General features: G+C 41.8%; 1 protein-coding gene across 1 annotated transcript in view; it reads right to left on the bottom strand.

Moving 5' to 3' along the window:
• IL16 (interleukin 16) overlaps positions 1 to 15,296 on the bottom strand; it is a 38,750-nt gene that overhangs the window by 11,423 nt on the left and 12,031 nt on the right. Inside the window, exons 3-13 of the mRNA XM_067305277.1 lie at positions 12,142 to 12,278; positions 10,982 to 11,114; positions 8,619 to 8,715; positions 8,026 to 8,171; positions 5,795 to 5,905; positions 4,403 to 4,517; positions 4,095 to 4,168; positions 3,787 to 4,000; positions 2,604 to 2,721; positions 1,280 to 1,412; positions 303 to 390 (exon numbers count right to left, since the gene is read on the bottom strand). Of these exons, the coding sequence (XP_067161378.1) occupies positions 303 to 390; positions 1,280 to 1,412; positions 2,604 to 2,721; positions 3,787 to 4,000; positions 4,095 to 4,168; positions 4,403 to 4,517; positions 5,795 to 5,905; positions 8,026 to 8,171; positions 8,619 to 8,715; positions 10,982 to 11,114; positions 12,142 to 12,278 (1,366 nt within the window). The remainder of the gene's footprint in view (positions 1 to 302; positions 391 to 1,279; positions 1,413 to 2,603; positions 2,722 to 3,786; positions 4,001 to 4,094; positions 4,169 to 4,402; positions 4,518 to 5,794; positions 5,906 to 8,025; positions 8,172 to 8,618; positions 8,716 to 10,981; positions 11,115 to 12,141; positions 12,279 to 15,296) is intronic.

The following is a 15,296-nucleotide window of genomic DNA, read 5'->3' as shown; positions in this document are numbered from 1 at the left end:
TCACCTGCTGACAGCTGTTTGAAAAGCTCTGAGCAGTGGTTATGAATTGGAAAGTATGAGCAAGAGGAAGTTTGCATAAAAATCTTTGTTGGGGATCAGTCAGATGCGGTCTCTTCTCATCACTCTCTGGTAATGTACCTTAGAAGGCATGTTAAGAGTGCTGTTCTCTGAGCTTTCCTACTCTTCCTTTCTGCTCCAGGTCACTTGACTGTTACCAAGGATTCTATCACAGCATGTACTGACCTTATATGTATTCTCAAGTCAAAATTGCAATGTCTCAATGAATGTATGTATTTCCTTACCTTCAGTACTCCATTGGTGTCTCTCCCTTCCAAATCTGTTGTTTTCCACAGCTTGTGCAACAGCTTCTTTTAGCTGTTGCTCAGACACCTAGGAAATACCGTGTCATTATACTCTCATGAGACTGCTGTGTGATAACATTTAAATCTTTATTCCTCTCACAAAGACCTCCAGCTCCTGCAAGTCCTCTATTTGAAATGAATAGATCTAGTCAAATCATGTAACAGTTAAATTTAAAGCCAAAGAAGTGCACACATTATATTTGCACATATTTCAGTATAGCTGAAGTTTCTGTATAGATGTGCCATTCATATTAGTTGTTTAAATAAAATGGGATCTTTCAAAGTTAAATGTCAATTTGAATATTTCATTAGAAGGGCAGGTCTGGACTTACCAGTATAAGGTAATTTAATACTATATTTTCATTATAATTTGATGCACAATTTAAACTTAATAATCATTTACACAGTGCTTGTAAGAAGCATTTTGTAAAAGAATCTCCTAAGAAGAAAATATTTTACTTTAATATTAATTAATAGCAAATACTGGCTGGGCAAGACCTAAGTTTTAATTACATCATGGAAGACTGTGTATAAGCACTTCTTGTTTCTTTTTGAGGCAGTATGTTCCCTCTTTCAAATTATTTTCCAATTAGTTCCAATTTTTTCTTGACTAAAGTCTTTTTTCTGTGAAATATAGCGTTTGTACCTTAAACCTTATTTCTGTAGTTTATTTAGTCACAGCATAGAAACTCTCCAGTGATCTTCAAATCTTGCATGATTATATATAAGATAGCGCATATCTCAGGTTTGTACCTTAATGTATGTCTCACATACTTGCAGTGATGCTTATAAAGACATCACCATCTTTCTGTTATCAACATTTTCACACCTGTTTTAGATTAGCATCCGCTGCCTCACTTAATATTAGTTCATCAGTATGTGCTTTATTGAAAAACAGAACGAATATGGAGTGCTACCTGTGGTTCCGGGTGTCTGCTAATAATAACCTGCACTGCACCAGGACTGCAATGGCTTAGCACAGCATAAACTTCATTAAGAGTCATATTTTGCACTGATGATTCATTAATTTCAATGATTTCATCTCCACACCTACAGAGATATTAAAAAAATATGAGAGGATATAAACAAAGCATAGTTTTTTTCCCCCCAACCTTGTCTCACGCACATGAAAGTATGCAAGAAGCGGATTCCTGTGGTTGATCTGTAATGTCATCACAGATTAAATCATTATGTCTCACTGTGCCCTTTACAGAAAATGAAATGGGAATGAGCAGTTGGACATCAAGTTTCCTTTGACTTACTGCCCTGTTGCATATAGCTTTTGAACCTTCTGCATATTGACCAAAGCAAAGTTTGTGGTCTATGATCTTTCTCCTGTATGCAGCTCAGTTGTTGTTTCCACCTACGTCTTCCTCCCTTCCTATCAAGTTAACACTTCACTTTTCATGTGTTTATGGTCTGCTAGTATTATTTAAGGTCAGACAGAATCTTGCGATGTTTCTGCTACATGGGAATAACTTGTTAATACAAAATTTCTGGTTACCATCAATTGCCCAGATCAATCACTGCCTGCTGCTTAGACTGAGTCTTTCCAGATGAAATCCAATTTTGGCCCACATGGAGACTGAGGCTGCCCTTCTCTGCTCTACTGCAAATACCAACAGAAATTAAGAGGCCTTCTGAAGGCATTCATTCAAATCATACGAATTTCGTACAATGTGAGATGAGGGTTACAGAGCACCTGAAGTTAAATCAAAACAGGTTCACTGAAAATGCTGTGTTCTGTTCAATTCTGAACATGCCCAACATTACCAATTGGTCATAAATCTTATGGGATGAATTCCTACGCTCCTGCTAAAGCAAATTCAGCAAACTTGTATTTCCCTTGGACAAGAAGGGATTGGATTTGAGCTTGCATCAGGAAAGCTAGTGCCCATAAAAGCCAGAATATACCATATGTTTGTTTTCCAGATATGTTCTCCTTTTTCACTTGGAAATCTTCTCCAAGAAGAATGCTATATGCTTGTCTAAGACCACCAAAGCTAGCCCAGCCTAGACAAGAGACAATAATTCAACTGGGTTGCCATATATATGGAAATCCCAGATATCCCAAATATGCATGCTCGAACCCACAGAATAGCATATATGCTGTAAATCCAACAGTTCCAGAAAGAATTAGGACCTCCTGCCGAAACAGGTCAAATATGAACCCATAATATATCAGAGTGGTGGAAAACTTTCAGTATGAGATATCCTGACAAACACCCACTCTCATCCTACCTGAGTCTCCCATCCATATGTGCCACAGAGCCTGGTGAGAGGGTATGAATAAAAATCCCTGAAATACACTGGAAGTAAGGAATGCTGCACAATCCAATTCCAAGGCCAACACCTGCCTCTGAAATAATTGATCAATAAAAAAAGAGGCATAAGAAGTGGTAAAAACAAGCAATTGGAGAGTCCTTTTTTAAAACTGTCTTCAATTTAATTAATTTTGTGTATACAAACCAGAACCCTGTTCTTGTGTTTATGAATTTTTCAAATTCAAAATTAGCAGCTCTTCTGCTGCTCTTTTTTCTCCCCCCCTTTTTCTTTTCCCCCTTTTTTTAATGTTTAAAGGGCATGCACACAATATTGATTGTTGGGTTCCAATACCTGGTTCACAGTTCATTACTGGCATGTTACAGATACAGTGCAAATGCAGGTGTATTTTGCAAGATATCTGTCATGACAATATAATTCAAATACTTTACAAGGAGACAATAGAAAAAAAGAACAAAAATTAAGGAGGAAATGTGATGCCTGGCTGTTATTTGAGATACCATCTAAAACCCTTTGTTTTATATAATGCAGCTTAAGATTTCTGTGAATTCACCCTCTTGGTGCTGGGCAGTCATTTTGATGTCAGATCGCATACTGTGTGTTTGGTAAGTCAGGCTGTTTCCCATGGAGACTTTGCTTTGTTTTTTGTCTTTATGGTCCCATGTTTTAAAGCATATTTCAGTCTGCCAGTGGTTGTTTATAAACAGAAAAGTGTGACAGTTGGAAAAGAGGTGAAAGAAAAACAAAAAGATATAGGTATGTGTTTTATTTACTTTTAAGCCATTTCAAGATTGAAATGAACTATTTGAATAATTAAGGATAAGAGTTCTGTAATCTGCTTAATGGTAGTTTTTGCTGAGAGGTTTATCTTTTCATGTGAAGGATATTCATGTGACAGTCCAATGCTTGACTGGAAAAAAGAAAAGATTGATTGGCTCTTGTGGACAGATGGTATGCAAAAGCCTGCTGTTGACACATAGTTGTTAGCACTGGCAAGCACTGAGATCTAATTTAGTGTATTAAAAAACCTCAGTTCAGGAAAAGAATCAGGTTAGTGAAGAAAGACATTTTGAGAGCAAATGAACAGTGTTTTGTGAATCAGGGCCTTGTTTGTCAGTGCTCAGTTAATTTTAGCACTTACCTTTGTTTAGGGTAACTTCCATTATGACTCTGTCATTGGGCTTTGTAGCGTTTAATGAGAATGTTGTGCTTTCTGAACTGAAAGAGCTATTTTCTTTGGTTATACATGTATTAGAGCTCAGTGACTGACACAAGTGGGGCGATAGATAACTGGAAGCAGAATGAGGCGTGCTAAAGCTTGTCCTGACTGTAAGCGTGAGAAGACCCTTTTTGGCCTGCAAGAAACAAAAGAAAATGAAAGAATGGGATGAGCTCACATGCATATTTGTGTGTAAAGGCAGAAATTACGCTGGGAGGAGAATACGTAACCTTGAATTTTTGTAAAGCATCGTAATGTGTTAATCCATGCATGGATTCTCCATTCAGTTCCAGGATTTCATCACCTGTTTTTAGAAGGAAGAATTGCACTGCGTTACTATTACTCTATTGTGTTCACAGTAAGCTGCATGATGGACACGTACTCAAAAGGAGTCTTGCAAATGCAATAAGGGAGGCAGATGTAAATGTCACATTGGGCTCATTTCATCTTCAGTTTAATCTGCCCTTAGATAATACCCCCATTCTTTGGGGATTTGGAGTGGGAAAAGGGAAGGAGGGAGGAAGGAAGGATTTCCCACCTTCTTGTAGCCTTCCATCAGCAGCAGCAGCTCCACCAGGAAAGATGGTTTTGACATAGATGCCTATTGGCCCATAAATGCTGTCTTTCCCTCCAACAATGCTGAAGCCTAAGCCCTAATTTATGGAAGAAAAACAGTGTTTGAGAGTCCACGTTCAGTTCTCATAATAAATAAATTCACAGTTGCTTCTGCAGTAGCTACATGGGCAGTACCAGTTAACAGAATTGTATAATCCATGGAAAGATAGTCACCCAAGTGTCAGTAGTAAAGGCAAATGAAAATTTCAGCTGAATACCCTCAGGGTTTGGGTTTTGCTTCAGTTGCAATCAATTAATTTATTATAAACAGGCAGGAATGTGTTTAAATTCTTTTTTTTTTATTTTGCCCTTGAACTAAAAAGTTACTTTGAGAGATTGATTTATTCTTTCTTCTCCTTAATTTTCTTTCCCATAAATGGGATTGATAAAACCACCATACAAGATCTTGATATTACTGCTAATGTCAGACACACAGACAGATATCTTGTGAGGATATACTTCTCTTATACTCTACCAAACAGAGTTAATGCAGGCTGTAAGTTTAAGCAACACCAACCGATCTGTTCAGGTAGACACTTCTCATTTACTTATTCTTTGCCCTCCTCCCACCAAACTTAAAAGGATATTGTGAGACTAAAATATATCTCTGAAGCCATTTAACATCCTTTGGATGAAAAGTGAAAGTAGTATGCTCATGACATCCTTATGTGCTCCCAAAATACAGACAATATATGATGATCTTGTGTTTTATCACATTACATGGAATGACTTCTGACAGTAATCTCACAGCTTAAATAGTTTTTTATAAAAAATGCAGAACCTTTTTAACAAATCCGAAAAGGTATGTATTAAGCTTACAATTTCTCAATTTTCTTTTTAAGCATCTTCAGTGACACTATTTTTATGCATGGAGCTATTTTCTGTCTTTCTCTAGATGCTGTTGTGCTGTTTGCAAATATGCATGGTTTTATTGAGGTTTTGTGTGGTCTCATAACACTCTGACTTGAAGGAAACTCTAAGATTGCTGGGGTAGTGCAACCTTATGGATGACATCTGTGATTTCAAGCCTACCTCCAACTGCCCATAAGAGAAGCAGTGAATGTCAGTGCTGGTGTTACTCACTTGGTGTGGATGTGTTCATTAGAACCTGGCCTGCAGTCTCTAGGATGCTTCACAGATATACCTCAGAAGGTTAAGAAGGTGGTGATGGTAACTAACCACTCCTGGCAAACCCTGAATTTGAAGTGGCAACCTTAATACCCAAAGTCACTTCCCTGCACTGACGTCTTTGCAGCTTACATTCAGGAAATGAAGTAAAACTCTGTTTATGGTAAATCAACAGAGCCAGCCTCACCTTCCCTTGTCCTTTCATCAATACAATGTTTGAGATTACCGAAGCCTGTGAGCCACAAGATGCATGCATTAGCTGTGCTGTACTTAGCGATCTAGATGACCTTGAAATAGCCTGTGAACATAAAAAAAATAATAATAATAGTTTCAGTGTAGAACCAAACATTCTTGGACATAGATTAGGGTAACTGGTTTGCTTCAAATTTTCTTCCTGATGACGGATGTTACTGGAGGTTAAAAAAAAAAAAAAGCAATTCCTTCTCATTTTCAAAGCCAGTTGTTTTTCAGCTAATCAATTTGCATGGAACCGATGACCATGCTGAGTAATCTGGACTTCTTATGCTGAAATATATTTTTTTCCGTTATACATTCAGGAGTCAGTGGACTGAAGAAATATTACTCTGTATTTTGCTTTCTTAAATGCACAGGACTCAAACTCTCAAGTCCTGCTCACTGAAATTGTCCTGCAGTGACTAAACTAGATTCAACCAGCATGAAATTACAATATTGGCCCTTGAAGTACTGTGCAATGCTGTAGAAAGGTATATTTGATTGTGCGCTCCCTTGATACTCCATGCCAGAATCCCTTTTTTGGCTATTAGGGGTCATAACAGGTATTATCATCTTTACCTCTCAGAACTGAACAAAGAACCAAGAAATTCCAACTCCTTCCATAGTCTTGCTACTGACTAACTCTATATTGGGACATATCACCATTTCTCTGCATTTCCCTAAAAATGTGAATTAGTGCCTGTGTAAGGTCTTCAGAATATAAACTGCCATGCGCTGACTCTGTTAAGCCATAACATAGGCTTCTTTCTGCAGCTGAATTCAGTGAAGCACACCCTCGTTTGCTTGCTAACCAAGGGAAGCGATTTCTAAGTGCTTTCCCTCCCTCCTCTCCATAGGTTTCTTAACTTATCTCCAGCCCCTGAGATTTGACCCATTTTAATAAGCCTTTAATAATATATTTAATGAAACACCCCTCTTTGACCATTGCAGAATTAGGGGTTACAAACTAATTTAAGTTCTGACAAAAGTCATTATCTAAGGCTAGCTACCTGTGAAGTTCAGCAGGGCCTGAGTTAACAGCATTGGTTACAAGTCGGGGCTAGTTCAGCACAGTTGTTTACGCAGCAAAGTGAAACTAACAGCTGTCGAAATGTGTGGAACACCGGTCAAAAACTCAGCTTCCGCATATGCCAGAAAATGAGCCTTGATTTTGACATGAAAACAAGCTTATTCATTCAACATGGGGTTGGGAGTAAGATGGAGATGGTTGTGTGATACCAAAAACGTAATTCTCTGAAAATTATACCTCTTGTCAGATCAGGGTGATTGCTTATTCCCATGTTGCAGATCTTCTTGCAACAGAGAATCTGAAGTCAGAAGTTTTCAAATTTCTCTTGCTCCCCTCAGCGCGAGGGGTTTTTCTGGCTGCTCCCGTGATGGGGACGTGCACGAGCACCGTGGTGCCGCGGAGGACGAAGGCCTCCGCCGGCGAGCTGCCTGGCAGCCGAGGCCTCGAAGCAGGAGGGCGCCGCGGGGGCTGCGTGACGAGCTGCGGAGGGCAGGTCTGCGCGGCCTTTGCTGGGCCAGGGTCGCGCTCCGTCTGCCACCTCTTCGCGCCGCCTACCCCTAGGTCAGGCCCCCGGCGTCGGAGACCGGCCCGGGGAGCTGCGGCACGCGAACGTCTCTGCCTGGCAAAGAGGTGGCGAGCAGCGGTGTCGCGGCCCCTTTCTGCCGCGAGGTGACCGCGGCCAAGCCCGGGCCAGCGGAGGTGGCATGGGAGGCTGGCGGCGGCTGGGCCCGGGCTCTGGCCCTGGATTGTGTCTGCCAGGTGCACGGAGCGTGGCCACGGCCGGCGGCGGGGAGGCGCCCGGGAAGGGCCTCCTGGGGACGAGCTCCGCGGTGGCTCCTGGAAGCCACCCGGGTGGCGAGACCCACACCGGGGCTCCGCGCGCCCTGCGAATGGGGCCACCCGAGGGGGAAGCGGCTGAGGAAAAGGGGGTTTGCTGGCCCCCAGCCTTTCCCGCCGCCCTGCCCCTCCTGGAGGAAGGATGGGCTTACGAAGCGGAGGCAGCGGCCATGCCAGAGACCTCGGGGGTTTCTCTACCACCGGCAGGGCCTGTGAGGAAGGTGCGTTTGGGCAGGAAGCTTGGCTGCAAATGGCACTCCGGGATCCTCGTCCGAGCCTAGTTCCCCTGCGTTCGGGGCCGTTTCCAGCGCACTTACTGGGGCTCTGCCTGCGGCGCAGTCCAGCTGCTGGGAGAGCGACTTCCTGCCGGTGGCGAGCGCGGGCGGCTGCCGGTCCCGGAGAGGCCCGGCTCCTCCGCGGGGCGCCGTGCCGTCCGCGTCCCCTCGCCCGTACGGGTTCACACCTGCAAGGCACCGGGAGAGTGGCCACGTTACCCTTCCTACGTCTGAGCACTTCTGCCTGTTCAACTTACCGATACGTTGTGCTCATTTACTTTATTTTTCCAGTTGCTAATCTCCCTTTGAAGACAGGAGAATGGTCTTTTTAATCCTCACTGTGGAATTAGTTCCGCTAGTATTTAATATGGTAAAAATCAAACCTCCCTCACCTGAAGTCCACCAGCCCATTTCAAATGCACCTTTAAAAATATGAAATAGAATGGTTATGCACAACCCCCCTGATTTTAGGTTATTGTGAGCATCCAGCTTTTATGTATCAGCAATTCCTAGCAGAGGAGCCCAGAATAAGTGTGGGCAACGGCTGCAGTTTCTTTCAACCCTGTAGCACAGTGAAGTGCTGTGCCGTCTGCTCCGAGTGTCATAAGAGAGAGGTTTACTTCCACGCAACTTACTGGTTGAGTTACTGCGAGTCCGTTGACAGGTGGCTTTACTGTGCAGAAAACAACCATTTTGTATTTCCAAAGGCCTTTCTTTACAGGTTGACATTTCCTAAAAATGAGAGACCAGAATGTTTTAAGGAGAAATTCCGCCATCTGTGGAAAATAAAAAAATATATAAAATACTTAAAAATAAAATTTCTTCCTAATTTGGCTTGTAACAAGTTTCAACCTGAATCAAAAAACTTGGAGCAAAAGTAATTATTTAAAATAAAGTAGATGATAAAGGACATCAAGGTGTAAAGCTTTGCTTGATATGTGATTACAACTTGCCAAAGGAATAAGATGAAAATATTCTGGTCTTTAGTTAGAACAGAGAGAAAATTAATGGACATCTCACATCTGTCAGTTCAGACAAACTACTATTTAGATTTCTTGGTAGAGTCTAACTATGCTAGTCCAATTTTTGGATGACTGGTGCTTTTGGGTACCTAGTTTGCATCATCTTAGAAAGGCCTTATTTTTAAAAGGAAAATGCTTAGTCCCAGCTTTGCAATGGTGTATAGGTGCCTTATTCTCACAGATTTCAGTGGGATGACTTTGAGCCAAAAGAGTAGTTGGATGTTTAAAAATCTTGGAGGACTTGGCTTTAGTGTTTTCTGAAAACTTCTTCTAGTTGGAAACTTGCAGTTGCTTTGGAAAATATGGCCACTAATTCTAGCATTTAAAAACCTTTAGGTAAAACTTTCAGGTTTCTATATGCAGATTTTTCAAACGGTTTGAAAAGAAATAAGTGATCACATCTGAGTAACAGTTTGTAAGAATAGTTTCTAGGGGTGTATGGTTCCTAATAGTCCTGCGTCTATTGTGGTACAGGGAATGTCCTTGATCCAGAGGGAATCATAGTCATGGAAGAACAATGTTATTGAATACAGACAGCACTAATGATTTAAATACAGTAAAACCTGTAATATAAAAGTGTTTTGCTCAGGGAAATTCTGCAGGGGCTAAGAAGGCCACAGAATAGCATCAGAGCAGGATCCATATGTTCTAATGTGTCTGTAGACAACCAAGACAAGTATTTTCTTCTAGAAGCCTAATTTTAGTAGTGCTTTTTGGCAATAGCTTATCAAGAACTAATGCATGGTAATTTTCCTCTTCAGCAGCAGGTGGTGGCATTGCCAAGTAGAAAAATCCTACTAGGGCTTCCCCATCCCTTTCCCCGGAGAACTTTTCAGAATAAGAAATGCAAAAAAGATCCATAAAGAGACATTGTGAAGCTGATTTTGCAGTGTTGCTCTTACAAGCCAGCTTGCTTGAAAAGCTTTTGCTATTAACTCTTAATTATTTTGATGCAGGCTTGTCTTTAAATGCACAGCTCACCTGCCTGTCTCTTGGGTGGTATTAAACTGCAGCAGCTTAATATAGTTCATCTCTGGCCTCTTAGAATTTTAAAAGAGGGAAAATGAACAAAAATCTTGGCAAAATCCAGCAGACATCAGGGTGAGACAGTGCACAGCACTGCAGTCTTAGGAAGAGGCACACTTTACCTATACCTGATAGCAGCTTCAGTAATGAGCGTTTTCTCCACCTAGGATAATAGCATCAATCTTTGTGTGACCCTGTTGCAGATAACAAGTGGAAGGTGGCCTTTTTCCTTGAATGTCAAGGTACCAAGCCTTCAACAAAACCCTGGCAGAAATCTGTTCTCTTCGAAGTGGCAAATGTATGGTAGGAGACTAAGCCTGTCCAGTCATCATCGAGTCTCCTCCAGAATTTGCAAGTGAAAAGCCTTTGGTGCCCTCTAGTTTGGGGTGTGGATGAGGGGACAAGAAGACTGAAATGAAGCGGGTCTAATCCAATGAAATGGACTCTGTGAAAGGAAGAAAATCAAAATGGTTTTTCCACTGAAAGAGTTGGTGATAATCTGGGGTTGTTGACCTGTTAATGCTGCCTATTGTTTCCCTGTCTCCTTAGCACACTCCGGTAACATTCACCATGGGAATTTCCTAGCTACGGACCCTAGATGCAAAAAATTTACTTCAGTACAGAGTCTGTTCTCTGGCTTCTGGATTTGTGGATCTTCCCTTATTCCACCTCTGCCTTTGCTCAAATTCTACACGGAAAATTAACATTGGCAAGCCATGTGTTTTTAAAAGAAGGCATTGTACAGTCCCTGCTAGGATTTCCCAGGGTCTTTGCCTCCCCATAGCCTCTGTTTATCTGGGAAAAAGCTATGCTGAAGTCTACCATAGTCTGACCACAAGAGGTTTGGGGTTTTGTCAGGAAGAGCAAAACCGTGTTCTTCAAATGTCTGATGTACAAATTCCCCTTGTTGCTCAAGCAAATGCTGTCAAATCCACAGCTTTCATGCTTACTTTGCTAGCCGTCGCTATGTTCACCAGCCGTGTTGTTGACTGAATGAGATATTCAGCCTCTCTGCTGGGCAGATCTTTAAGTGATTGTCCATTTAGTGTTAACAGTTCATCCCTTGGGCTTTGATGACCATCCCTTAAAAAAAAAGGAAAAAAGGCATATATGTGCACATCATTTTACAGACAAAGAAATGTATGTCACTATTGTGCTACATATCTTACTAACTTGAGGGATCAACTGCAATCCTCCCTTTGCCTTGAACAGAACTGCCATGATGTAGGTGTTTTGATGCTTGGTGCACCCAACCATCTGCTTGAACTTTCTCCTGTTTCTGCTTTCTTCTGCTCAATCTTGCAGATCAACAGCTGCGTTTCCACACATAGCTGCATCCACAGGTAAAGCTTAGGCTTGATGTGTAGCTCAGAATAACACTGAGGTAGGTGCTGTTCCTGTGGTACGGCAGCAGCCCTTCTCCAGGCACCCAGTATACCATGATGTGGCTGGTTGTGCTGTCCTGGCCATGGGCGCTGTTACTTGAAGGCATTCCTAGGTTCTGACTGCTCTGCCTTTGCTATCTGGGCTCTCATTTCGCCTTTAGTTCTTAGAGCCAAATGACTCGGGTGTGAGCCATTCCCTCTCTGTGCCTTCATTCCCCTGCCTGGAAACTTGTTCTGGTCAGCTTGTATGTAGGTGGATGCTCAAGGGCTTTGAGTATAAACTTAAGTCCAGCCCAAGCCAGGTAAAAGTTGCCCCCCATCACCGTTTTGCACTTGTGAGTTGAGCAGAGACTATATGCTTTACTCCCTTTCAGGAACTCTGGCTCACATTGCTTTCCAGTGGCCTTGCTAGGCTGGTGGCATCCTGCACTGTCCTTTAATAGGGCAAGTAGGAAGAGACCACTGGAGAGCTAGATGATATATACAAGCTGCCAATCTTCCAAGTGCTATTTCTTATTGTAATAGAGAAGCATTACATCCCTATATGGTCACAGTTTTATTTTGCTGGAATCTCCTTCTCCAGCTGGAAGCATTGCAAAGAACAATCCCCAAACATCGCTGCCCTTCTCTGAATCTGAACTTCAAAGCATAGCTCATCACAAAGTTGATCATGCAAAATCCATGTAGGCTGCCTAATAAGCATGCTATCCCCATGTGTACCATACCTGTTTGCTGTGCCTCCAGCTGTCACCTGGTTCCCGGTGAACCCCTTCAGAAGAGATGTACAGTTTGGACTTCTGGAGAGCTTGATTCCTGAGCTGCTGTTCCCTGTGGCTGTACACAGCCTGCATATGCAGCTGTCCTGGTTGAGGAAGAAGAAAAATTGAGTGAAAGAAAATGTGCGAAAGATGCAAAAGGTACTTACAGTTATCTTAAGCCTTTTTAAGAAATGCAGAAAAAGTTCATAGAACCAGGTTCCCTTCAAGTGGAATATGAACAGACCCTAGATGCTGTGCAGCTGTGAAAGAATAGTTCTATTATAGAGTCAGTGTTTTAAAAAAGTTGTTTTCCCTAGAACTTCAGTGGCTTCTGACTACAAGAGGGAGGTATTAGAATAGTGCGCGCCTTTGCACAGGGGGGAAGAGAACAAGTAATAGACTTTTCATAGTAATTGGATAAATTTTGCCTATGCCAAAAGACGGGGAGAAAAAATAAACATACACCAAAAAAGGAAGTACTTCAGAAAATGTAAGAGGTCCGAATGGAAAATAAATGTTTACAAAACACTAAAAGCTCCACCCCCAGCTGCTGACTTGTTAAGTGGGGAGCAGGGGAAGCAAAGATCACTGGAATAGTGGAAGATTCTTTGTCCATTCCAGACTGGTTGACGATGCTGTAGTCTGTGTGTTACATCTGGAGGGCTAATTGTAAGCACATTTGTAACATAGTTATGAATCATTAACAAATGGCCATAGAGAAAGATAAATAGTGTTAAGTCATATGAGTAAGTAAAGCAAAGGATGGATTGACTAAGCGCACAAAGGACAACACATGTCTAGGCAATATATTCCTGGAGCACAAGTACTTGAACACTACAAAATTCTAAAGAGACAGAGCTGGAAAGCTAGCACACGATTTCGATTTCATTTGTTCTGTATGTCTGAGTATCCACTCATCCTGCTCCCAGCTGAATGCTCCCCCTCACCCACCGCCAGCCTCTCCATACTTAGAGAAGTGAGCAGGGCTAACGAGCACAATATGCCGTCAAGACCTCAATCGATCCTGGACCTAGGCTCATTCCCAAGAGATTTATATGACTGAGGTATAGATTTCTGAAGGGGAGGGTCTGAGGGGCTGGGGGTGCCTCTCACACATTAGGACAGCTCAGTGTCAGGGATGCTCTCTTGTTCACGAGATATAGCCAGTGATCAAGTGTCAGTACTGCTCCAGGGCCCCCCAATCAGCATGACATGAACCATATCCAGTGATTATAGCCAGTGATCTGTTGTCCTATGACAGCACAGGGAAAGCTGTGTAACTACTTTCTTCATCATCACTAGATTTCCACGTCTGCCCTAAGCAGACTTCATCCAGTCCTGAGGTTTAGAGCCGTTACGACCTTTTACCACAAATCAATAGGGATCACATCATACCTGACTGACAGAAAATACAAATCTAGTATTTACAGCAATATTTAGTATTTACAGCAATGTCAATAAATGTCATTATCTTTCTGTCTGACTATTGAAGCCTAGCTCCCATTCTGATGATCACATCATATCTGACTGACAGCAAAGACAAATATAATATTTACAGCAAAATTTAGTATTTACAGCAATGTCAATAAATGTCTTTTTTTTTCCTTTGGCTGACTCTTGAAGTCTGGCTCCCATTCTGAGACCTGTCAGAGTAAATCCAAGGCTGTGACTGAATGAAGCATTTAAGGTTGAGTACAAGGCTTACTGCAGGGTGAATTCAACAGGTAATGGATAGGGGCTATACTTATATTGACTGACTTGTTAACTTTGTGGGTTTGCTTGCATTCCAGATCATCTGCCGTTGATAAGGAGCATCTGAATCTTCCAAATCCTCTTTTGTTTGTGAAAAGTGCTTCTAGCAAGTACAGGTAAGTGTATGAGTATGGACAGAATTACATTTTAAACCAGTCTGTTTGAACTCCAGCATTAGTTTTGGAACTTCTGTATTTACTTTTCACCCAAGGTAAATATCTTGGGAAATACACATACTTGAAATCAGGACTATGTTATGTTCTTTTTTACCTGATGGCAGTGCTTTAAAGTCTTCAGCATGGTATCAAAATAAAGATGAGATTTCTGATGTCTTAAAATTTCAGATCTTGGGTAGCAAAGAACATGAGCTACCTTTTCTGTTCATTTGCATTGGCCCTGTGTTTTATTCATCATTAAGAAATTAATGGCCAGGTATGCAGACATGAAACACCCATTAAATTTACAAGGTTTTCAAAAGCGTAGTATGATGCAAGATAGATATTAAAAGTAGGAAACTATTCTGCTAGCTGGCAAAGTATTTCTAGACTTTAGCTGATTATGTTTTGGGGTAAACAAGAGAAAGGGGGGGTAGCTCTATGATCCAAAGAGGAATAGTGGCAATTTTCAATGTTTTGTATTCAGAATTCAGGTCTGGACTTGTCAGCTGCTCTCCTTAGAGTCCTTATTCTTGTGTACTGCTCTCTTGAAATATATAGATCTGCTCTCACAGATACTGATCAGCTGTGCGCGTGCGTGTGTGCATATGCACGCACCCACCCACCCCTTAACATAGCTGTTCACCCCACTTCATTCCATTTTGGTTTTGTTTTTAACTTATCAGTGGACCTTTACAGACTGTCTCCAGCTCATCTCAGTTAAGAGCTCTGTCGTGCTCACACCCTTCCAATAGCTTGTTCACAGTGTGCAGGTTCTCCATTCATAGTGTTTATAAAAGTCTTTATTTTTAATTGTCCCAAAGCCGTTTGGCTCTCATCAGTTTCACAGGAGATCGTAGAGGTGCAGTGGGTTTGGCTCTGAGGTTCTCCCTTGCAGGAAAAGAGCGCCATGCAAGTTCTTCAGGGGAGATGTTGTGTTTTGTACAATGGGACACCTGCTGGGCTGAAAATTCCAGGTCGTATTGGGACATACATGTGAAAGGACACGGCTGAGATACAAATATTCTTTCCAAGAGCCATCAGTTGCAAGCTTTTATTTAGTCAGGAGGAAAGCAGAAGTTAAATCCGTTGTATGTTGCAGAAAAGTCTTGAGAACAAGTACAATTTTGGGTTAAATCTGTGGTCATCTTACCAAGTTGGGCTACATTTCAGATAAGCTCTGTGTGTCAGTCACTTTCGAAATTCATTTATGCA

Source organism: Apteryx mantelli, chromosome 15, assembly GCF_036417845.1.
Source record: "Apteryx mantelli isolate bAptMan1 chromosome 15, bAptMan1.hap1, whole genome shotgun sequence".
NCBI lineage: Eukaryota > Metazoa > Chordata > Aves > Apterygiformes > Apterygidae > Apteryx > Apteryx mantelli.
The sequence above is the reverse complement of the archived record's forward strand: the minus strand, read 5'-3'. Positions and strand labels throughout refer to the sequence as shown.